Source organism: Trichechus manatus, unplaced genomic scaffold (assembly GCF_000243295.1).
Source record: "Trichechus manatus latirostris isolate Lorelei unplaced genomic scaffold, TriManLat1.0 scaffold00004, whole genome shotgun sequence".
NCBI lineage: Eukaryota > Metazoa > Chordata > Mammalia > Sirenia > Trichechidae > Trichechus > Trichechus manatus.
The window spans coordinates 9,458,639-9,482,855 of record NW_004443940.1 but is presented as its reverse complement, the minus strand read 5'-3'; the positions used below and the strand labels follow the sequence as shown (position 1 = coordinate 9,482,855).

General features: G+C 50.8%; 2 protein-coding genes across 2 annotated transcripts in view; both read right to left on the bottom strand.

The window, feature by feature from the left end:
* The window catches only part of SFXN5 (sideroflexin 5), a 148,253-nt gene extending 138,398 nt beyond the window's left edge, over window positions 1–9,855 (bottom strand). The window contains exon 1 of the mRNA XM_004369206.3: window positions 9,623–9,855. Within this exon, the coding sequence (XP_004369263.1) occupies window positions 9,623–9,724 (102 nt within the window). The 5' untranslated portion in view covers window positions 9,725–9,855. The remainder of the gene's footprint in view (window positions 1–9,622) is intronic.
* Window positions 9,856–13,942: 4,087 nt separating this feature from the next.
* The window catches only part of RAB11FIP5 (RAB11 family interacting protein 5), a 46,515-nt gene continuing 36,240 nt past the window's right edge, over window positions 13,943–24,217 (bottom strand). The window contains exons 4-5 of the mRNA XM_004369205.2: window positions 14,407–14,596; window positions 13,943–14,146 (exon numbers count right to left, since the gene is read on the bottom strand). Of these exons, the coding sequence (XP_004369262.1) occupies window positions 13,943–14,146; window positions 14,407–14,596 (394 nt within the window). The remainder of the gene's footprint in view (window positions 14,147–14,406; window positions 14,597–24,217) is intronic.

The window sequence follows — 24,217 nt, the reverse complement described above, 5'->3', positions numbered from 1 at the left end:
GCGACGCTATAGGACAGGGAAGAACTGCCCCATAGGGTTTCCAAGGAGTGCCTGGTGGATTCGAACTGCTGACCTTTTGGTTAGCAGCTGTAGCTCTTAACCACTATGCCACCGCGGTTTCCTTCTATACACCAGCAGTGAGAAATCTGAAAGGGAAATTAGGGAAACAATTCCATTTAAAATAGCATCCAAGAAAATAAAATACCTAGGAATAAATCTAACCAGGGACGTGAAGGATCTATACAATGAAAACTATAAAACACTGCTGAAAGAGATTAAGGAATACTTAAATAAGTGGAAAGATATTCCATGTTCATGGATTGGAAGACTTAATATTGTTAAACTGTCAATACTACCCAAAGGCAATCTACAGAGTCAATGCAACCCCAATCAAAATTCCAACAGCCTTCTTTACAAAAATAGAAAAACCAATCCTCAACTTTATATGGAATGGCAAGAGGCCCCAAATGGCTAAAGCAATGCTGAAAGAGAAGAACAAATTAGGAAGACTCACACTTCCTGATTTTAAAACACACTATACAGCTACAATAATCAAAACAGCCTGGTACTGGGATAACAATAGACACACAGAAATATAGAAAAGGATTGAGAGTCCAGAAATAAACCCACACATCTACGGTCAACTGATTTTTGACAAGGATGCCTAGTCCATTCAATCGGGAAAGAAGAATCTCTTCAATAAACGGTGGTGGCAAAAATGGCAAAAAAAAATGGTGGTCTGACAGAGACTAGAGAAACCCTTAGAGTATGGCCCCTGGACACCCTTTTAACTCAGTACTGAAGTCACTCCTGAGGTTCACCCTGCAGCCAAAGATTAGACAGGCCTATAGAACAAACAATAATACATGTAGCTCAACCACGTATATGAGACTAAATGGGCACATCAGCCCAGGGGCAAAGACAAGAAGGCAGGAGGGGACAAGAAAGCTGGACGAATGGAAAAGGGGAACCCAAGGTCAAGAAGGGGAGAGTGCAGCCACTTCTCAGGGTTAACAACGAATGTCACAAAACAATATGCGTATTAATTGTTTAATGAGAAACTAATTTGCTCTATAAACTTTCATCTAAAGCACACAAACATAAAAAAGCAAAGTGGCGTAAAGTGAACTATCAAAAAGCAGGTGATACCTGTGCAACAAAACATTGGCCCTTTTAACCATTTTTAAGTGTACAATTCAGCGACATTAATTACATTCACTATGTTGTGCAGCCATCACCACTACCCACTTACAAATGTTTTTCATCACTCTAAACAGAAACTTAGCACCCCTGAAGCAGTTAACTCCCCATTTCCCTCCCACTTAGAAGGCCCTAGTAACCACTAATAATCTTTTGTCTCTATGCATTTGCCTATTCTTCATATGTCCTATAAGTAAGATCATGCAATATTTGTCTTTTTGTACGTGACTTATTTCAGTCAGCATATTTTCAAGGTTCAAGGGGACGGAAAAGCTGGTAATGGGGAACCCAAGGTCGAGGAGAGTGTTGACACGTCGTGGGGCTGGCAACCAATGTCACAAAATAATATGTGTATTAATTGTTTAATGAGAAACTAATTTGCTCTGTAAACTTTCATCTAAAAGTAAAATAAAAATAAACAAATAAAATACATAATGTGAATTTCTCATGTAAAAAATAAATAAAATGAAATAAATAGTGCTGGGAAAATTGGATTTCCACATGCAGAAAAATGAAACAGGACCCATGCCTCACACCATACACAAAAAAATTCAAAATGGATTAAAGGCCTAAGTGTGCAAACTAAATCCATAAAATTCTTAGAAGAAAAAGCAGGGACAGTGCTATCAGGTCTAGCTTTTAACAATGGGTCATCTAATATAACAATAAAAGCACAAAACAGCAAAAGAAAAAGTAAATAAATGCGACTTCATAAAAATTAAAAACTTTTGTTCATCAAAAGACTTTACCAAAAAAGTGAAAAGACAAAATACTGACTGGGAGAATATCTTCAACAACTATATATCTGACAAGAATCTAATAACCAAAATATATGCAAAACTTTGACAACTCAACAACAAAAAGACAAATAACCCAATCATAAAATGGGCAAAGGACCTGAATAAACATTTCACCAAAGAGGTCATACAAATGGTCACCAGACACATGAAAAGATGCTCAGCATCATTAGCTATCAGAGACACGCAAATCAAACCCACAATGAGATACCATTTCACTCCCACTAGGATGGTTAAGATAAAAAATTTAAAAAAAAAAAAAGAATATAACAAATGTTACTGAGAAATGTTAGAACCCTTATCCATCGCTGGTGGGAATGCAAAATGGTAGAGCCTTTGTGGAAAACAGTATGGCAGTGTTCCTCAAAAAACTGAAAATAGAACTACCATATGACCCAGCAATTATACTCCTAGCTATCTACCCCAAAAAATTGAAAGCAAAGACCCAAAAAGAGATGTGTACATCGATGTTCATTGCAGCACTATTCACAATAGCTAAAAGGTAGAAACAACCTAAATGCCCATCAACAGATGAATGGATAAACAAAATGTGGTACATACACACAATGGAATACTACTCAGCCAGTAGGAGAAATGAAGTCTTGCTATATGCTACGATATGGATGGAGCTGGAAGACATTACGCTGAGTGAAATAAGTCAATCTCAAAAGGACAATATTGTATGACCTCACTTATATAAAAAGACAAGAAATGAAGAATGTACAAAGAACAAAGTTTATTAGTGGTTACCAAGGACTGGAGGGAAGGGGAGGAGGGTTTATGGTAATGGAAATACAGCACTGATTAAGGGTAGGGTTGCACAACCGATTATTTTAATTGCTGTCAATAAGTTGTACATCTGTAAAAAGCTGAAATGGCAAAAAAAAAAAAAAGAGTAGCTGCTGAGGCTGCTTATGTACAACCAAAATCCTCCTGGGATTTGGTTGCATGGTTTGGAGGTTTAGGGTCATGGTTTCATGGGACACCCCAGTTAATTGCCCTAATAATGTGTTTAGTGTTTCTGTTCTACCTCTTAGTTGGTTGCATAGTGCCTGGGGTCTTGAAAGCTTGCAGGAGGCCATGCAGGCACAACAATTGGTCTGTATTTGCCTGGAGCAACAGAGGTAGAAGGAGTGTCAGGAATAGGAGGAGGATATGGAATATGCGGCTAATTACCTCCATGAACAATTGCCTCCTTCGCCATGAGACCAGAAGAAGTGGATGGTACCTGGCTACCATTATTGAACATTTTGATCAAAGATGCCATAGAAGAATCCTGATCAAAAGGGGGGAAATGCAGAACAGATTTCAAATTCTCATGGACTCCAAACTTCCTGGAGCCATGAAGGTTGGATTAACCCCTGAAACTACTGTCCTGAGATAATCTTTAAACCTTAAACCAAAAATATCCCCTGAAGTCTCCTTAAAACCAAACAATAGTTTACCTTAACTAATAAAAAATGTCTGTCTTACGCATTATGTTCTTCTAAGAACTATCTATATGGGATCAAACTGACAATGGCAACTTGAAAGATTAGATAGGAACGTTAAGGGGTAGTGAATTTATGTTAATGGGGAGGAACAACTGAGAAAAGGAGGGTGAGAATAGTTGCACAACTGGAAAAATATAATCAATGTCACTAAATGGTACGTGTAGAAACTGTTGAATTGGTGTATGTTTTGCTGTGTATATTCTCAACAACAACAAAATAAATAATTTTTTTTTAAAACCCTCCAATATGATGTGATGAAGCGGGAACTTCAACTCCGTTGTATTCTTCCTCAAAACTCATAACCCCAGTGTAATCATGAGAAAAACACTAGACAAACTCAGATTGAAGGACATCTTACAAAATATAGATTAGTATTCCTCAAAACTGTCAAGGTCATCAAAAACAAGGAAAGTCTGAGAAACTGTCACAGACCAAAAGAGATGGAGGAGATATGGTGACTAAATGCAATCTGGGATCCTGGAACAGGAAGAGGATGTTAGTATAAAACCAAACCCAACCAGACCCATTGCCATCAAGTCAAAGCTAGTGAAATTCAATAAGGTCTGGAGTTTAGTTAACAGTACTATACCAATATTGGTTTCTTTGTTTTAACAATGTACCACAGTAATATGAGATGATAACATCAGGGGAAACTAGGTGAGGGTTATAAGGAACTCTCTGTGTTATTTTTTTAAACTTTTCTGTAAGTTTAAAATTATTCCAAGATTAAAAAGTTTATTTGAAAAAACTAACCAAAGTGTTAACAAGCAAAGATGAAGACTAAGGTGCGCCTGACCAAAGCCTTGGTGTTTTCAATCGCCTCACATGCATGCAAAAGCTGGGCAATGAATAGGGAAGACAGAAGAAGAATTGACGCCTTTGAATTACGCTGTTGGCGAAGAGTATTGAATATACCACGGGCTGCCAGAAGAACGAACAAATCTGTCTTGGAAGAAGTACAGCCAGAATGCCCCTTAGAAGTAAGGATGGCAAGACTTCGTTTCACATACTTTGGACATGTTATCAGGAGGATCAGTCCCTGGAGAAGGACATCATGCGTGGTAAAGGATCAGCAAAAAAGAGGAAGACCTTCAACGAGATGGACTAACACAGTGGCTGCAAGAACGGGCTCAAGATAACAACGATCATGAGGATGGTGCAGGACCGGGCAGTGTTTAGTTCTGTTGTACATAGGGTCACTATGAGTCAGAACAAACTCGATGGCCCCTAACAACAAAAACAACAATGACCACCACCAAGAAGGGTCCTTAATTTTTAAAGGTTCCTACTAGTAGATATGGACTCAAACATACCAAAGATCATGAACATGGTGTAGAACTAGGCAATGTTTTGTTCTGTTATACATAAGGTCACTATGAGTTGGAGTTGACTCAATGGCAACTAACAACAACTAGTAGGTATGATGAAATAATGTGATTCCTGGGCTTTGCTTCAAAATCATTCATTGGGTAAGGGGATGGGACATAAAGTGTATAGATGAAACAAGACTGACCTTAAGTTTGCAATTGTTGAAGCTGTGTGATGAGTACATAGGTGTTTATCGATGATTCTCTCCACTTTTATGTTTGAAAAGTTCTATAATTAAAAAGTGACAATATTTCTTTGAAACAAAAAAAAATAGTTTATCTCAATTAGTAATGCATGTCTGATTTGAGCATCATGCTGTTTTTAAAGAATTATCTATGTGAGATAAAACTGACAATGGCAACTCAGGAGGTTGGATGGGAAGCATAGGGGGCAGTGAGTTTAAGAAAATGGTGGTGGGATAATTTGGAAGAGCATAGTGAGGATGGTAGCACAACTTGAAGAATGTAATCAATGTCACTGAATTGCACATGTAGAAATTGTTGAAATGGTGTATCTTTGGCTGTGTATACGTTCACCAAAATGAAAAAAATTTTTTTTTTTGAATGGCAATAAACAAATCATCAAACATGAATTCTGGAGCCAGACTGCCTAAGAAGTTACTTAATCTGTTTGTATGCCCCAGTTTTCTCACTTATAAAATGGGTTTAATTGTACCTGCCTCATGGGGTTGTTGTGAAAATTAAATAAATCAATACACAAAAAGGCTGGAACAATGCGTAGCTTTCATCATCAACATCATCATTATATGAAGAGAAAAACAGTCACAGACCTTTGGACCCATCAAGGCAAACTGTCCTCCCCCACTCTCTGATCCTGTTCAGTACTTTTCCTCCTCCTCCTACCCCACCACGTGTACATGCACTGGGGAGGGGTTGGGGAGGGAACCCTTGAAAGACGAAAGGAAGAAGGGGTTATTGCCACAACAGAGAGTCCCTGACAGAGGACAAAAGTGGGGTGCAGAACTCAAATTCTAGTAAAAAGACCAGACTTAATGGTTTGATTGAGACTGGAGGAACCCCGGAGGACATGGCCCCTGGACTCTGTTAACCCAAAATTAAAACCATTCCCAAGGCCAGCTCTTAAAGTGTGCATCTTAGCTCAAGTAAATACATGAAACTAAATGGGCAGCTCCTGTCCAGATGCGAGACGAGAAGGGGAGAGGGTCAGAAGCTGGTCGAATGGACACAGGAAATCCGGGGTGGAAAGGAGTGTGCTGTCACAGTATAAGGAGAGCAACTAGAGTCACATAACAATGTATGTATAAATTTTTGGATGAGAAACTAACTTGAAATGTAAACTTTCACTTAAAGCACAACAATAAAAAAAAAAAGAAGAAGAAGAAGAAGAGATTTTTGCGTGACTCCAGGGAATAAAGAAAGACCTTGGAGCCAGTTGCGGAATGAAGTTGGTATACTTGGCATGGTCTCTGGGAATGGTCCCTGGATTAAGAAGCAGGCTTCTATCAGGCCAGCACGGGGCAATGTGCGCATTCAGTGGACACCTACTGTATGCCAAGACCATACAGAGACATGAGCTGGGCCTTTGTCAACCTTATACATTCGTAGCAGACCTTTGTGTCTCTAGATGCACCTCCTTAGAGACCCTTCCACTCTGGGGTCTCTCAAGGCTTAAAAATCTTAACGCTGTCCAACTTGCCCCTACTTAATTGCAATTTTACAAGACCCCTCAGGGATAGTTTGGAGAAACACTGGCCCACCTTCCTAATTACAACCTTTTAAATCAACTTAATTCAAGTCCACAAAGACCTACTGAAGCATCTGCAGTAAAATCATTTATTCAACAAATAGTAAGCACCTGCTAAGTGTCAGGCACTATGCTGAGCCCTGGAGAGTCAAAGGGGAGTAAAGGCAGGCACAGTCCCTGCTTTCATGGAACCTACGATTGAGAGCGGGAGACAGATGGCAATAAAATAATCACCCAAAATCAGTATACATTGAGATAGGTGCTTTGCAGTAGGGGAACACAATCCAGGAACTCAACCTGGGGGTGGGACGAGGCTTCGCCAAGGAAGTGATGCTTCGTGAAGACATCAGGGATGAGGAGGAATGGAAACAAGAGTTGGGGGCAGAAGAGGTGGTGTTCCAGGCAAACGGTCCAGTGGTGGGAAAGAACACCATGGGTTCCAGGGGCTAAAAGGCAGCCAGTGTGGTGGGAATGAGGAAGTGGGTAGGTGGTTCCAGGAAGAAGGAGGTCAGCAGGGGCTGGGCCATGCAGGCCTTTGAAGCTACCTTCAAAAATGAGGTCTTTTATCTTAGAAGCAGCAGGGGAAGGCGCTAAAGGGTATTTAAGCAGTGGGTGGGTCAGGAGATCATACCTGCATTGCTGGGACTCTGATATGTGGAAGAGGGAGGGATTGGATTGGGGCCCAAGTGGAAGCGGGAGATCTGTTGGGAGGCTTCTGCAGGGGTCCAGGAGATAGATAATGGGGCTTGGTCTAGGACTGTGGCAGTGGAGATGGGCAGATATGAGAACTGTTTTTTTAGAAGAGGTGAAATCACTGGGCCTCCGAGTGCATTCAGAAAGAAGGAGAGGGAGGAACTATACAGGTTACTCCCAGGTTTCTGGCTCCAGCAGAGAGGTGGCTGGTTGTGCTGCTTGCAGAGCCAGGGAGCACTGTGGGAGGAGCAGGTTTGGGGGAAAGAGAAGTTCCTTAACATGGATAAATCATATGCAATGTACTTTATGCAGGTCACTGTGCTGAAGAAGGGGAACTTCAAAAGCAAACACAACAAAGCTTTTATTCCCCTCAAGAGCCATGCCAAAAATAGGTACCAGCAAGGGCTGCAGGAGCAAAATAGCCTCAGACGTGCATTTTTTGCTCCAAAGGTAGTAACAGCAAAGGACTCAATTAAAGCTCCTAGGAGGTACTCCGTAAATGTCTGTTGGGTGACTACGTGTCCCAAATGTCATACGCAGGTAACAGGCACCGGAAGAGCAGTTTCTAATCCACAAATCTTTATTCAGCACATACTATGTGCCTAACCCAGTGCTCAGGGAAAGACGCTGACAAGGGAAGGACAAGACCTGCCCCCTCTCTCAAAAAGTGTACACTGGGGCTGAGGAGACCCGGTAACCACACAGCAAACAATCTGAGGCCCACAAAGCAAACTTCAAGTAAAGCCTGGGCTATGAGGATCCCCCTTGGGGTGACCAAGAGGTGGGCTGCGACCTGATAAAACCTGGGGGTTAACGTCATGAGGGAAGAAGGGAGTTTCTCAGAGGAGGCGGACCTTACTCAGCCTTGAAGGATGAGGAGAATGTGTGGAGGACAGGGTGGAAAGGCAGCCAATGAAGGTTCGCTCAAGTCCAGGCAGAGGCACCCCTGACAGTGTGGCCCTAGGTGGCATGGCAACCTACACTGTCGGGAAGACGCCAGTCTCCCCTCAGACACCTACATGCTGAGATGGTTTATTTTTAAAAGAAATTAAAGTCCTATTTAAAAACAGCGGGGACATTTTCTCAGAAGGCGCGGGGCGCAGTTCTTTAATTATCAGCGAAGCTCAAAGCTCGGGGCACCACTTTGCTCGAATCAGCACCCTCCCCACTAAATACACACATACACACACACACACACACACACACACACACACACACACAACCACCGTCGCACCGACCTTTGCACAGTTTCTTTTCTTCCAGCAAACTTCCTTCTGTTCGCCTCCGCTGCCACCCACTCCCAGGCAAGAAGCCCCCGACTCATTCAAACGCGATCTTGCCCTTTTCCTAATAAGTCGGTTCCTCGACGCTCAAGGCTGCGGGGGCCCGAGGGAACAGCTCCTGCCAGCCTCCTGGCTCCCGTTTCAGTGGCCTGGGGCAAATTAGCGACGCCCTGTCGGGGGTCCGGGAAGAAAGGACCACTGTTCCTGTGCCCTGAAGAGCCCGAGCGGGTCTGGAGGGAGCCGAGCACGGCGCGGCGCCAGGGCCGCAGGTGCGGAGACCCTCCCTAGGACACAGCCAGGGAGGGGGCTGGGCGGACTCCCGGCCGCGGACCCCGCAAGGGGCCAGCCGACGGTCCTGGAGATGACACAGCGTTTCCTCCGCGCCCCCGGCTCTCCCCGCACGTCCACCTAGCTCCTTTCCCGGCAGGGTGCCACATGGCCGACTCGCTGCGTCAGCGAACCCTCAGCCAGAGGGGACAGGGCGCACGGCCGTGGACACCCCTGGGCATGAGGCCCTGACCCATCGCCCTTCGTAGACCCGACTTAGGGTAGAGGGGCTGGGAGCCTGACCGCCGGGCGCAGACGCTGCCCTGCGGCTCCACCAGTAGCTTGGAAAGCATGACAGTCTCCACTGACGGAAAAAAGTTACAAGGCATCTCAGCCACGCCAATCTCTCATCCAGAGCCGAACTGGAACTTTACGCCAGCAAAGAGCGGACGCACAGCCCACAGGGACCCTGCAGGAGCTGCTCCGACCCGGGCGCCCGGGATCCGGGCCCGTCCGGCGGCGGCCAATCACAGGGCGCCTCGGACGGTAAAGGCTGGAGGGGGCAGACAGCTGGGGAGTGACGGCGCCAAACACCAATAGAGAGCCAAGGTGGGAGTCCTCGCCCACACCAGTGACCAATAAGAAAGGGGCGGCTGTGGCAGCGGTCCCCCAGGCAGTAGCTGCAGGCTCTGGTGGCCGCGGGTCCGAGAACCGAAGGCTAAAGAGGACTTTGAAGGGAGTTTGCTCGCCCGCGCTGTGCCACCCGCCGACCCTCAGTCCACAGCTCCGTCCTCACCTGCTGGAAGCGGGGCTTGCCCAGCTGGAAAGGAGGTGCATCTGTTGAGGCGTTCGCGGCACCAGCGGCCGGTGCCGACGCTGTAGTCGCTGTATCCGCCATGGCCAATGACGCCCGCAATCTCCGGCCCTTTTAAAATGTCCCTCCTCGGCCCCCGCCACAGCTGCCGCTCCCGATTGGCCATAAGCAACCGCAGCGAGCCGGAGGCGCAAGGGGTTGTGGGGAGTGTAGTTTTTCTCGTCACGGAGCTTGACGACCCCGAACTGCGGGAGAGTTGTATCTGCACCTCCCGGGTCTCGGTTTCCGCCGCTAGTTTTGCTGAGGCTGGCAGTCCGGAAGAGTGTGCACGTACAACTCTAAGGTCTCGACAGGAGGCCACCGAGCAGACCCATTCGCTGCTTACCTGCCCCCAGAAGATGGAGGTGCTGCCGTAGACGTCGCTCCTGAAGCTGCAGGCCAGGAGAAGGGCCCGATCCAAGCCGGCCTGTCATGGGGCCAGACGGACAAGGACTCCATACAGAGTAGGGTTAATTTCGGAAGGCTTTCTGCAAGGAGTTGCACTGCGGCGGCTTCTTGCAGTTTCATCTGTCACCACCCTGCCCCCTATACTCTCCAGTCGCCCTGCCGCTCAGTTCATGGAGCGTGCTGGGTGCTCGCCGCCCCCGGCCCTTGAACATTCTGTACTCTTTGCCCAGAGGACTTTAACTTTTATCTTACTTTGACGCTTGCTCTCTTTCTGGCTTCAGCCTAAACACTGCATTTCCCCAGATCCACTGCCCTACTTCCACAAAATCCGTTACATATTCCTATAGCACGCAGTACTTCTTATGGCAGCCCTTGCATTTATATTTCTTTGATTTTGCATGTATCTTTCCTACTGTAGGGTGGCTATGAGTCAGAGTTGACTCGATGGCAACGAGTTTTTCAACAGCTAGGATCCAGAAGGGTGGGGGCTGTGACTTTTTGATTCACTGCTAAATATTTAGGGCCAGGTATAGGAAGGCTCACAGTAGGGAGTTAAACGATGGAGTCTTAGCAGGGGCAGATTAACCAGTAAGCAAGGTATGCACGGGCTTAATTGTGTTTACTTACTAATCTGTAGTGAACACAAGTACACCCGTGCCTACCTTGCTTATTGGGTAATCCATCCCTGGCAGCCTCCAACTCCTTTGGCCAACCAAGACAGATCCCTCCCCAGCATAATTCCTGGCAGGAACAGAACTGGGCGTGGGGGGCTCGGTGTTTATCAAGCACTTCATACAAGGACATTAGGTACGGGTGAGTTCTGCAGATTGTAGAGCAAGATACCAGCAGCAGTAATGAACAACACACTTGTGCAGAACGGAGTAGAAGATTCCCAGCTGAATTATCTGGTCAGTGAATCAGACTGAGGGGAGGAGGACAGCTTCCTACTTCACCAAAGAGGGCAGTAGAAATATTTGGTCTTGCCCCTAGCGAACCCCACTTCGGGTCACCTTAATCTCATGGTGAGGTGCAGGGTGTTTCATGCCTGCCTGTGTCTTTCTGGATACCACATGATCTGCAACAGTGACAGCTCCTCATCTGCTAATGGCTGAACCACAGAAACAGACTTTTCCTAAAGTTGTAGGGAGATTCTAGTTAGCCATGAAGAACAATTTGTACCTTGGATTTTTCTCTTCCCCTACTACACTAAGTAGTTTGAGAATAGGAATCAAGTCTTTCACCCTCTGTATTCACCCGGCAGGAAGAAAAAAAAAAAAACACGTTGCCGTCGAGTCCATTCCGACTTATAGCAGCCCTATAGGACAGAGTTGAATTGCCCCATACAGTTTCCAAGGTGCAGCTGGTGGATTCGAACTGCCGACCTTCTGGTTAGCAGCTGAACTCTTAATCACTATGCCACCAAGGCTCCATATTCTCCCACAGTACCCAATAAATGTACCCATAAAAACGTGGCTAATAAATGTGGGTGTCCTGAGAGTAAGAACTGAGTACAGTCCCCTGGGCAACACTGAGCTACTGCCTCTGATGTTAGGGCAGGGGTGGTGTCAGTCAGGAACCTCCCCACCTCGATTTAAGGCTGCCTTCCCCCATAGGAGGAAACCCTGGTGGCGAAGTCGTTAAGAGCCACAGCTGCTAACCAAAAGATCAGCAGTTCAAAGCCACCAGGCGCTCCTTGGAAACCCTATCGGGCAGTTCTACTCTGTCCTACAGGGTCACTATGAGTCGGACGTGACGACTTGATGGAAATGGGTTTGGTTTTTTGTTTTTTTGGTTCCCCCAAGGGAAGCCTCTCTGACTCACTCATTCCAAAGTAGGAACACAACAGAGCCACCTGTAGTATGTGAACTTTTTATTCTTCATAAAGTGCTCAAAACATGAAGAACAAGCTCTTTATAAACAGGAGTTACAACTAGGAAGACAAAACAGCAAAGCAGATCTGTGCCTGCTCCCCACCTACAGCTCTCTTCCAACTTGGGGCCAGGAGCAGAAACACTAAACAAGAACCTTGGGCTTCAACTCAAAATTTTTTCTGAAGACATCCCTGCCCTGGGCATGCTGGAAGCCCACAGTCAAAAATATCTGGAAAACTGGAGTCAGGGCTGGGGCTGAGTAGAGTCCAGGGGATACCAAGTAGGGGAGTGACCCCCCCGCCAGTAGAGACACTTTTCTAATCCCCAATGGTTCCCCTAAAACACATGACTGAAGTCCTGGGCACCTGTAGATACTTTTCCCAGCTTTGATGAGTGGTCCTTAAGGGGCTTTCTCCCCTGTGTGGGGCTCCTCTGCTCCATTCTGGCAGGAGAGAGACATTGCCACAGAGCATACCTCCTCCCAAGGCTTTAGAAGTGACCCACAGGCCCTCTCCAAAGAAGAGGCAATCCCAGAGGAACTCTCGCTTCCTCACTGGGCCAAAGCATCCTCCTAGTCCCCGCCCTCTTCTGAAACAGGGTGTCCCAAGCCTGCGATGCCCTGGGGAAGCCTCTCTTGCTTTCTGGAAGCAAACCGGGGGCTAGGCCAGAGGACTGACACTTCATTTCTAAGTGCACTGCAGCCAAGCCAGGCAAGGCCAAGGGGCAGGAGGGACAGTTGGGGCAGCAGCTCAGTGGATGGATGGGAGGGTAACAAAGGCTTTTCCTAAGTATAGGTGTCTCCCAAAGGCGGAGTGGGACCTCCTACTTCCAGAATGTAGCTTTTATCCCAGGACTCTCCAATTGGGGTTGAAGGAGGGGAAGAAGGCAAGGAGGTTGAGGGAGCATCAGCAACTTGGCCAGATCCTTAAGTGGAATTAACTCTGGAGGAGGAGAAGGGAGCGCAGAGTGCTGCCTCCATCCTCCATTCCCATTCCTGAGTCCTGACAGATTCATTCCAGGCGTGCTCAACAGGGAGGGGAGGGGATGCCAAATAGGGGGAAGGGCTCTTGACCCCTCCCACAAAAGGCACATTTTAATTGGTTTCCAAAAGTTCAAACCCTGCAGCCGCACAGAGTTTTGGCATCTGGATGTGCAAGAAGAACACAGATAGAGGCTAGAACCCCAAAACATAAGCAGCCTATAGCCCTAAGCCCTGCAGGGGCCCACAGTTTGGAGTGGGTGAGAACTCAAACAGTGAGAAGGGGCTCTCGCCCCACCTGCCCTGACCCGCACACATTCCCGCACGACACTTGATGCAAGGTCAGAAGAGGAGGGGAGAAAGGAGCTGCAGAGTGCACATTATCTGCGCTGCTCTCACTCCTCAGACAGCTAGAAACAGACTCAGGACATGACATAGACTAGACCTGACCACACAGGCTCCTTGCCAGCACTAGAATGGACGTGCGGCTGAAGAGTAGGCAGCCTGGTTGCCCAGAAGTCACAGACAAATGAGCAGCTTGGTCCCTGCCCCAGCTCAGTAATACTGGGAACCCCTCCAGGGACTGGAGGGAGATGAAGAGGAGAGGGTTTGGCGTTAGGAAGAAATGGCTGAGCATCCTTGAGGGGCATAAAGTATGTGTCAACAACCAGTCTCACCCCAGATACCATGTCAAACTGCAGCTCAGAGCTGCTCCATCTTGTTTGAACTCCCTGGGGCCCCCAAAGCTAAGGGGTATGAAAATAGGCAGGTGGGAAGGACCCAGGGCTCCCAGAGATACCCAAGTTGTACATGGAACCTGGTGCCCCACAATAGGAGTCCAAAAGGCACCCCTTTCAGCAGCTCAGTTGAGGCAGAAGGGAAAGGGGAGCAAGGAGTAATGAGGACACTGCACCCTGCCCCAAGTCAGAGTGAGCTCAGCAGGAGGGAGGGAGGGCTGAGCCCTGTTTGGGGTCCACGCCAGCCCTCCGGGGTGGGGAGGAAGGGTTACTTGGGGGGAACAGTGGGGATCTGCAGCAGTGTGGGTGAGGTCTCCATGATGCGCACCAGCAGCCGGTCGATGTAGCTCTCCAGCTCCTGCACATGCTCGTCCCGCTGACTCAGCTCCCGCTCTCGCTGCAGGAGCAGGCCAATCAGCTCGTCGTGTGTCAGATGGTAGTACTTGGCTGACTGGTCCAGTGCTCCTGAGTCCTGAGGCCAGACCAAGGAAGATTGAGAAAGGCAGTCCCATGGCAGCCCTAGGCCTGCCAGCCACCACCCCTGTTCCACCACCACTGGCCCCTGGAGTTGCCTCTGTTTCCAATGCCAAAGATGGCTGATTGGCTTCAGGACTTCTGGAGTGTCCTGAAGGCTCCTCCTTGCTCCACCCTCCCCAGCACCCTGCCCAGGGCTCTCCCCACAGCATGACAGGCTCTGGTCTGATGCCCCCCCAGAACCCTGCTGGGCCTCACCTTCAGCCTCTTGGCTTCCACAGCCTGGCCAATCTGGGGGGCAGGAGCTACAGGCTGAACACTGCCAGATGTGACTGTTTTGAGCTTCTCTAGACCGCTGCTCAGGGCTGTGCTCAGACTGGAGCGAGGAGGCTTCCTGTCGGGGCTGCCCTCCACAGGGACAGCACTGAGGGGCTTCACAGGGTGGGGACTGCAAAGACAGACAAGAGATGGGTCATGGGGAGGGATGGGCAGCACAAGGAAAAGTCAGGGCCACCTTCTCTGCGGAGCCTCCAGGTCTGCTAGCAAAAGCCACTCCACTTGGTGGTGACTGCTCTGACATCATCAAGTTCTCCAGGGCAGCTGTGCCCAGCACTCCTCAGCAACCCTTCTCTCCCCTTCCTCACTACCCTCCTCAATCCTCACCACCTGTCCCCTCCCAGTTCACTCCCTCAGAAGACCTTGCCCCTCACAGAGAAAGCGGAGGCCATCTTACAGACGTCTCTGCACCTACACCAAGTCTTTGCCAGAGATGCCTCGTCCCTCCATCTCTCCTCCCTTTTCTTCTATACTGTAATCTTTCTCTAGGGGTGACCAACCATCCCTAGAACTGTGGGGTTTCCCAGCTTGTGGGACTTTGTGTTAAAACCGTGACTGACCCGGGCAAACCAGGAGGGTAGGTCACCTACCTCGCTCCCTACTGATTGCTTCCCATCAGCACTTAAGCAGGCCTGAAAAACCCTCCCATGACCTTGTGTTCACTCTAGTTACTGCCCTCATTTAACACCCCTCTCTCCTTCCTTCTCATCCAAGCTTCCCCAGAGTATGTGGACTATATTCTGTCTCTAATTTCTTACCTTTCGTTGACTCCTTAGCCCATTAGAAGACGACATTAGCCCCTACCAACCACTAAAAGTGTTCTTGCTGAGGTCATCAACCCCTGCCATAGCTCACCTCACTGACCTCTCTGTGGAGCTGACACACGATGACTACTTACTCCTTCCTTCAGGTAACTCTTTTCTCCCTTCATTTACATCACTTTGGTTTTCTGACCTCTGATGGCCCCTTCTCAGTCTTAGTTGCTAGTCTGCCCTTGTGTTCTCCCCTCTCCACCTCCTTGGCTCCCCAACCCCCATCTCCACCTCCACCCTAGACCTCGCCCCTAAGCTCTAGACCCATGTAGACAATTGTGGACTGGCTCTCTGCCCTTGGGGGCCACCTCAGGGGTATCACACTCTTCTCCACACCTGCCCTTCCTCCTGTGCATCCATGGCTGTGGGTGGCACCATTAATCTACATGGCTCAAGTCAGAAGCCTAGAGCCTCTATGACTCCTCCTTTCAGCCTTGGCCCTAACAAATGGCCAAACCCTGCTACCTTCCTACCTTCTCTCAAATCGTTCCCTCCTTTCCAAGTCAGTGCTCACTAAACCTTCCTTCCAGCCTCAGCAGCTAAATCCTTTCCTCCCTGGTAGTCTTGCCCACCTCTAACCACTCCCCCATTCCTCTGCTGGATAATAACCTCGGGCATCTCCAACAGTTAAAAGTCCTTTAATGCTCCCTATCAAGGTGAGATGATCAAGGTAAGGGAAACCCTGGTGGTGTAGTGGTTAAGTGCTATGCCTGCTAACCAAAAGGCTGGCAGTTTGAATCTGCCAAGCACTCATTGGGAACTCTGTGGGGCAGTTCTACCCTGTCATATAGGCTCACTATGAGCCAGAATCGACTGAAGGGCAATGGGTTTGTTTTTTGTTTCTTTTTCAATCAAGGTAAGAGAACACAAGCATCAACACAATCTGGCCCCCACCTCCCCTCAGGCCATACTCCCCCAGCCACAGGAAAATGGGCTGTTTTTATCTCTAGGCTCTTACAAAAGCTAGTCTTCTGCCTGGAGCACTGCTCCTTCCTCCAGTTCTTGGCCTGCTAACTCCTACTCATTTTCCAAATCCATGCAAGGCCACTTCCTCCAGGAATCTTTCCAGATTCCCCGAGGCTGACTAAAATGATCCTCCTCTGGGATCCTCCAGCACCCTGTACTTGTGACAGTTACCCAGGCATCATGCCCCCGAATCAACTGACCTGCCTCTAGGGTACCTCTTACAAATGTACACTTCACAGAGCAATTGGATCGTTCAGGGGTAGGAAGCAAAATTGTTTAACCCAAGGCCCCGAGCTCCAATGAAGGAAGGCTCACTCAGATCCAGACAAGCCAGCTCTGTAACTCAGGACAGAGCTGTGGATTCAGCCTCACAAATTGGGAGGCGTGGCAGAGAGCCCAGCCTAGAGGCAGACAGTAGGGAAAAGAAGGTATCTCTGTCCTTCCCTCCCACTTAGGAGTTTGCACTGATGTTGTTGTTGTTATGTGCCAACTCATATCAACCCTATAGGACAGAGTAGAACTGCCCCATAGGGTTTCCCAGGAGTGGCTGGTGGATTTGAACTGCTGACCTTTTGGTTAGCAGCTGAGCTCTCAACCACTGCGCCACCAGGGCTTCTAGGAGTTTACATTAGGGATACCCAAAACCAAACGAAACCCATTGCCACTGGGTCAATTCCGACTCATAGCAACCCTATATAATTTCCAAGGCTGTAAATCTCTACAGAAGTAGACTGCCACATCTTTCTCCCGCGGAGCAGCTGAAAGTTTGGTTCGAACCACCAACCTTTTGGTTAGCAGCCGACTACTTTAACCACTGTGCCACCAGGGCTCCTTGCATTACGGATGGGGGTGATAAAAATGGCTCTACGGGTTGTGTGGGGACAGGGGATTACTGGTATGGCATAACAGCACCCTAAATAAGCAGCCAGAAGTCCCAGGCTCAGGGTATGATTGCCCTCATACATCTGAGGGACCCTAACCCTGCAGCTCTCATGGACCCCATTTTCTGAGAAATAGGGATAGTTCTGTTCAGGGCTGGTGTAAGGATCACACCAAGTACAGACATGAAGGCAACTCTGAAAAGAATAAAAATAAAAAATGGCAAGTATAATTAGAAGTGGTGCTTGGATATAGCAGAGCCAGCTGTGGACACCACAAACACAGAGAAAGGAAGCCGTACTCACCAGTTTCCCACTCCTATCCCTCACCCCAGGGGAACAGCATCACCCTCTCCCACTGGACCAGAAGCCTGAGCACAGCCCAGGCACTCCCCTCCCGCCCGCTTCTCATGTCAGCCCTGGTCTCCCTGGGAGGTTCCCTTCACAGGTTCACTCCCACCTCCTCGCTGGACTGGGAATTCCTTGGGAATACAACAGGGACAGTGTCTTTCAGCTCTGCTCAGAGCCTGACACAGAGTAGATGCTCAGTACATTTGGACGACTGGATGTATGGGCCAGCGAGCGCCGGGGCGAGCAGGGGGCCTCAGAGAGGGCCAGCGTGGAGCATGCCCTGCTCTCCAAACCGGCGCCCTGCCCTGGTCATCAGGGTCAGCAGCTGGCTCCATTCCCCACACTTCTTCACTCCGGCCTCCTAGACCACTATCGTCCCTCTGGACTTTACTGTCCTTACCAAGTCACATCCCATTACCTCCCAGTGACCTGTGTCTCCAGACCTCAGCTCTGGTCACCCCTCACCAGCCATGTGGGGAGGTCACAGCCTCACACTTCTCCCAAATCAGACCAATGAATGCCACAGTGTCCACAGTCACACAGGCATCCACTACCCACTCAGTACAGTCCTAAAAGCATCAGGACCACCCCTTGAAAGGCACAAAGCACAAACTAATGAAGCACATGATGGCATTAGAGAGCCTTTTCTGAGGGTCACATATATGGAAAGTATTTCAGGTTTTTTTTTTTTTTTTTTTTTCCTCTCTCTCCAAAGGTGTTTCCAGCCTTCCTCACTGACGTAGGTAGGCGTAGGCATTGGTCCCTCCTCTGGCTCTCTGTCTTTCACAGCCTGGTCCCCCACCCCATCTGGACAGGAAACTGGAAAGAGCTAGGGCCTGTGCTCCAGGGCTCCACTTTTAGCCTGCTCTCCTGCTCTGCCAGGGCCTGCCCCCAAAAAGAGAATCAGGCTCCAGAACATGGACCCTAGCTGACATGCAGGCGGCCCCACTCCAGGCAGCCCACAGCCGGCCAGCTCCCCTGGCAAGTGAGCGCCTGAGCTCCAATAGGGGCCCCAGCACTGCGCTCATTCCCCTCCCTGTGCTGGGCCACTTCGGCTCTCCCCCAGCTCCATCCCCTGCACCTCCTCAGGTCATCCCCCAAACCCCTGGCTTCTGGGGCACCACGGCCCTTCCTGGAGGCACCCTCTTTGTTCAGGGCCCCAAGGAGGAATAAACTTCATAGCTGGAACCATAGAAAGCTCCTGTTGTCGAAGCCCCCACCGTCTTGCCTCCTAGGTGGAGACCCTCACCTGCCCTGGAAAGGAGGAGGTTGGAGCATCAACACCCTAGCCCCTTTGAAGGTTCTGCCCCCTCCAGCCCCACTTCCTGGGAAATGTTCGTGGGGTGGGGAGCTCACCTGGCACTGGGCTGTGGCTCCTCAACTGGTCGTGTCTCCAAGGGCAGAAGCACAAGCGGGGAGGCTGGGGTGGCTGCAGCACGATCCTCCCCGAGTGGGGCGAGTAGGGTGGGAGAGCCCTCAGTGAGGGAGGGCTCAAAGGGTCCTGGGGGCGAGGCTGGCTCCCCTGGGGGTGGGGAGGAAGAGGCCGGGAGCCAGGCTCCAGGAAGGGAAGAGCACTGAGGACTGAGCCCCTCATGGAGGTTGCTGGCCCAGGGCGGGAGTGGGGGCGGTGGAAAGGCAGGCTCTGGAAGGGTGGTCAGCTCTTCAGGACCAGAGTGGATAGAAGATTCCTTGGACCCTGGAGGGGATGTGGAAGGGAAGCTGGAGGGGTCTTGGCTCCCTTGAGACAAGAAGGGGTTCAAGGTATCCTCCTCAGAGGCCCACAAGTCGGTCTGTTGGGAGTTGACTGACAGGGACCTAAGCTCCTCTCCTGCTGGTCCCTGGCTCTGGGCCTCAGGAGCCATGGGGGCTTCTCTCTCCGGAGCCCTGCAGATCTGCTGACTCTGAACAGCCAAGCTCTCTGAGTAGTAGGGTGTTGGGGTAGGACCCTCAGGGCAACTGATGAGCGGTGACAGGCAGGATCCCGACACACGGGGGCTGACATCCTCCACAACATCTTCTCGACCTGGCTCGCCCAGCAGGGTCTCAGAAGAATGGCCGTCAGACTCCTCCAGCTCGGGCTTCTCTCCCTCCTCCTTGGCCTCCTGAGGACTATGAACCAGTGTGCTTGGGAAGGCATCTTCTCTTGTCTCTGGCCCCCAGTTACTCAGCCTCCCTGCTGCCTTCTCTTCCTCCTCCTGTTCCTCCTGGGAATTTGCAGGTGCGAAGAGACGTGGTGGCTTGGGAGGTGGCGTGCTGGGCTGCAGCCCCTCCTCTGACACCCTCTCAGGTTTTGGTTCTGGCCCCAGCTCCTTCAGGGGAAGACTCTCACTCCCCTTGGAGCTCACAGTTTCTGGTGATTCTGGCTGCACCTGAGGGGCAGGCAGTTCGTCAGACTCTCCCCGCAGGACTGGTGAGGACGTCTCAGTGGCAGGAGAAATGGTGACCACATCCCAAGGCCAGGAATCATTGACTGTACTGAGCTCATGGAAAAGCTGGCTTTCACCTTGGGAGGCCTCCCTGTCCTGGCCCTCAGGGGTATCGTCTGGGCCAGGCAGCCTCTCCCACACAGTGATCACTTCTGGGGAGCTGAACAGAGATGTCGCGCTGTCTGCTGGACTCTGCCCTGCATCCCCTCCTGGCGCCAGCGGCTCCTTGCCTGGCTCTGAGTCTGAGGCTCTGAGGTGCAGCTGGGCTGACGTGGAGGGCAGGCTGGCCCCCACCAACCCAAGGGGCCTTGGATCAGCCGTACTTGTACTCTGCTGGTCCAGTCCTAAGTCCACAGGCATCCTGGGCTCCAGCCACACGCTGCTCCCATCTTTTCCTCCTCCCTCAGGGTCTCCCCAGGTCTCAGCTGCCTTCACTGTCACAGCCCTGGGGCCTGGGGCCTGCAGCCCAGTCTCCTCCAGCCCCACTCCTGCAGGGGCCAGGATCTTGCTCCTGGCCTCTGGACACAGCCTGCTGGCAGCAAAGACGTTGAAGGTGTTGTCCCACTCAGTCAGAGCTTTCCCCCGGGAGGCCAGGGGGGTGGGGCTGGCCCTCGAGGCACTGGGGAGAGAGGGAGCAGGTGAAGGACAGTTTAGTATTTTGAGTGCTACGAGCTCATCGAAGAAGGGGCTGCTCTGCAAGGAGGAGAGGAATGGGTTGGTGAAACCCGAGAATCCAGATGGGGTGACTTCATGGGTGGCTTCAGGGGTGGCGGTGGTGGCAGCAGCTGTGGCAGCAGCAGGGGAGGCGGCTATAAAAAGGTTAGTGCTTAGCATGGGAGCAGCAGTGGGAGCAGGAGTGGCGGGGGCCGGAGCACAGGGGGAGCAGGGGAGGTGGTGAGGAAGAGCAGCTGGGTCAGGTTCTACCTGAGGAGACACGTCCAGGCTGTGGAGGGAGACAAAACCGTGAGCCTCCTGGTTAATGCCAAGACTGGAAATGCTCCTGCTGAATACCACCCCCTCCCCACCTCGGCAGGATGGACAACCATACGCACATGGGCTGGGCTCAGGCATCCGAACAGAGGGAAGACCCCCCAACACCTGACGTGATTAGGTACCCCCACGGAGAAGATGCTGGGCAGAGTTAATGTAATCCTCACACCCACCCTGGAAAGCAATAATCCCATCTTACAGCCAGGATCCAAACCTAAGCAAGTGTTCTTCCCACTACGCCATGCTAAAGATTCTACTCCACATGGGGCTTAAGCCTGAAGAACTCATCAGAAAGTGCCTTACCTCCCTTTAAGGACAGAGAGAGGAAAAATACCAGCTGGCTTGGAAGGGATAAAGAGATCAGAGAAAGGCCAGGCCTAGGTACTTGGGACAGAGCCAGCACTGACAGAGCCAAGCTGGGTGGGTACCTGGAATCCTAACTCAGACTGGTTCTATGACCCCTGCAAAAACAGGAGGCAATGACATGGACTGTCATCAATCAGTCAAAGAGAACCTGTTCCTCTCATTTCTTGGAGCAACATGAATGGCCAAGGAGGAAAACAAGAAAGCTGTTAGGACATCTACTGTCAACAGCCACATAGCTCAGCACTCGGCAGGCTGTGCCCCTCACCAAGGGCACCCGGGGTCGGCCCTGAAACAGCCCACTGGAGAGACAAAGGGCTGGTAACGCAGCCACAGAGGCAGCAGCGACAACTCTGGGTGTCACTACAGGCCTCCAGGGGTCTCCCCACACAGATCCTGGCTCCCCTGGGCAGGGACTAGGCATAGATAGGACAGGTCCCCTCAGGAAATCAGTCAGGACAATGAGGCTACACTTCCAAAGACTCTAGAAAGCACTGCCCTCAGCTCTCCCCTTCAGGGGCCCTTCCAGCAGGGATGCCCCCCCCCACCTTATCTACAGTACACAGCTGACTTGAGAGGTGTGGGCAGGGACAGCCTCTGAAACTAGAGCTTCTGGCTTCCCCGAAGACACCCGGGAACATAGGCAAAAAGCCACAAAAAACAGTATAGGAGAAAAGGGGGCTCACATTCCAGTTTTCAGCACTCAGACCTTGGTGTAATCGGAACCTGCCCTGTGGGTGGCCCACCTGCCAAACCCAGACCGCAGCAGCCTCACCCTCTGCTGCCAAACCCAGTCTCCCTCCTCACAGCCAGTCCCCTAGTCCTCTTCCTCACGGCCAGTCCCCCAGCCTCCTTCCTCATGGCCAGTCCCCCAGCCTCCTTCCTCACGGCCAGTCCCCCAGTCCTCTTCCTCACGGCCAGTCCCCCAGCCTCCCTCCTCACGGCCAGTCCCCCAGTCCTCTTCCTCACAGCCAGTCCCCCAGTCCTCTTCCTCACAGCCAGTTCCCCAGCCTCCCTCCTCACGGCCGGTCCCCCAGCCTCCCTCCTCACGGCCAGTCCCCCAGTCTCCCTACTCATGGCCAGTCCCCCAGTCCTCTTCCTCATGGCCAGTCCCCCAGTCCCCACTTTAAGCTCCCAAGACCTCTATTCCTTGACCCCTGCTTGCCCCAGATGGAAACAACCTGAGAAACTCTTACATATCCATCTTCTCCACTCAGCCAGCTTCTCCTCACTTCTCAGTCTCATCCCCACCACTTGAACATTAGAGGGATGGTAAAAAAAAGTAAAATCTCATCCACTCCCACTCCACTGGGCTTCCCAGCACCATTCAGCTTCTATGGTCACCAAATGGCGAAGGTACTTAAAGACAGACCATCCTGGTCGTGGAGTCCCAACCCTTCTCTCTTCACTCCCGGAAGGCCCTGGACCAAGGCACACATGCCTGCCTTGGGGACCAAGAGGGGGTCAAGACCCTGCCCACACCCCCCATTAGAGTACACACACCAATCGCGGCCCACCCTGCCAGCAGGACAGAGCTCCCGGGAACAGGGCTGGGACTACTTGGAGCTACCTCTCTCCCCAGCTCCCTTTAGGATGAGTGACCAGGGCCGTCTGGGGGAAGAGAGCTCTATCAACAAACAGCACCGAGCTCTTCACCCCGTCAACCCCAGCCTGGCCACCCACTCACCCGTGCAGTCTTTCAGCAAACTGGCTGGCAGGCAGAACTGCAGGGCGGGAGACTGGGAGCCCCAGGCTAGGCTCAGCGACCTGGCCACAACCCCTCCTCATGCTCCCCAGAGATGCACACAAACCCGTTGGTATGGAATCCGGCAAAGGGCTCCCTGGAGGAAGGGACTCCAGGCGCCAGGATCAGCAGATGTTCCCGAGCCGAGCCGTGGTACCTCTGAGAGCATCCTGCCTGCCCCTCCTATCCAGCAACACGCCCCACCCCACCCCGGCCCCACCCAACACCCTGTACTCTCCATGCCTTCCTCACCATGCTCCACACCAGGTGCAGATTCTTGCAATTCTCACTTGGAACCTTTTTCTCATGCCCATCCCCTCCCTCCCATTCCACCTAGCACAGATCAGAGACACTTCCCTGTGTGTGGTTATCTTTGCTGGCTGTGCTCCGAAGACAGAGACAACACCTTCTGCATCCTAGACTAGAGCCCACTGTGCGGCCCCGCACAACACCCTCAAGCAGTGGGACTTCAACGTATGCTCATCTGTCTTCTAAGACCGAACATTTGCTCTCTAGAGAAGTCCTGCCTTGTACCAAATCTCTGCTTTCCCTGCTACAGTTCAAACACACTTCCTCTCTGCCTCCAGGTAGGATGGGGAAAGAAACCAGAAGTCAAAAAGTCTCTGCCCTTCACCCTCAGGGCCTGCAGGACTCTTACAGCAATTGGTTAAACCTGCCACTTACTGCAGGAATCACCTGTTCACTGTGACAGCCCCTTCCCCTTAAACACCACCAATGCTGGGCAGCTCACCAGACCACCAGGTCACATATGCAGCAGGAGGCCAGGTTTCACCAGAAGAATATCCCTCCTTAGACTGAGATGAACTTGGTGCCCTTGTTATTCCCACTCATTGGTCCCAGCTGTGGCATGTGGCTCTACAAAGGCTTTCAACTAGGCAAAACCAAAAAAAAAAAGCCAATGCTGTTGCGTGGATTCCAACGCATAGCGACCCTACAGGACAGGGTAGAACTGCCCCATAGGGTTTCCAAGGAGCAGCTAGTGGATTCAAACTGCTGACCTTTTGATTAGCAGCCCAACGATTAACCACTGTACCACCAGGGGTCTTCAACAAGGCAGTGCACCAAAAGGTCAAAGACAGCCTCCAGGGCACACCCACCCCCAGCCAATGTCCCCTCCTCCAGCCATTCCCCCTAAGGCATGATTTCCTGGCATCCTCCTAAGATGTGCCCCCAGATCCCAGG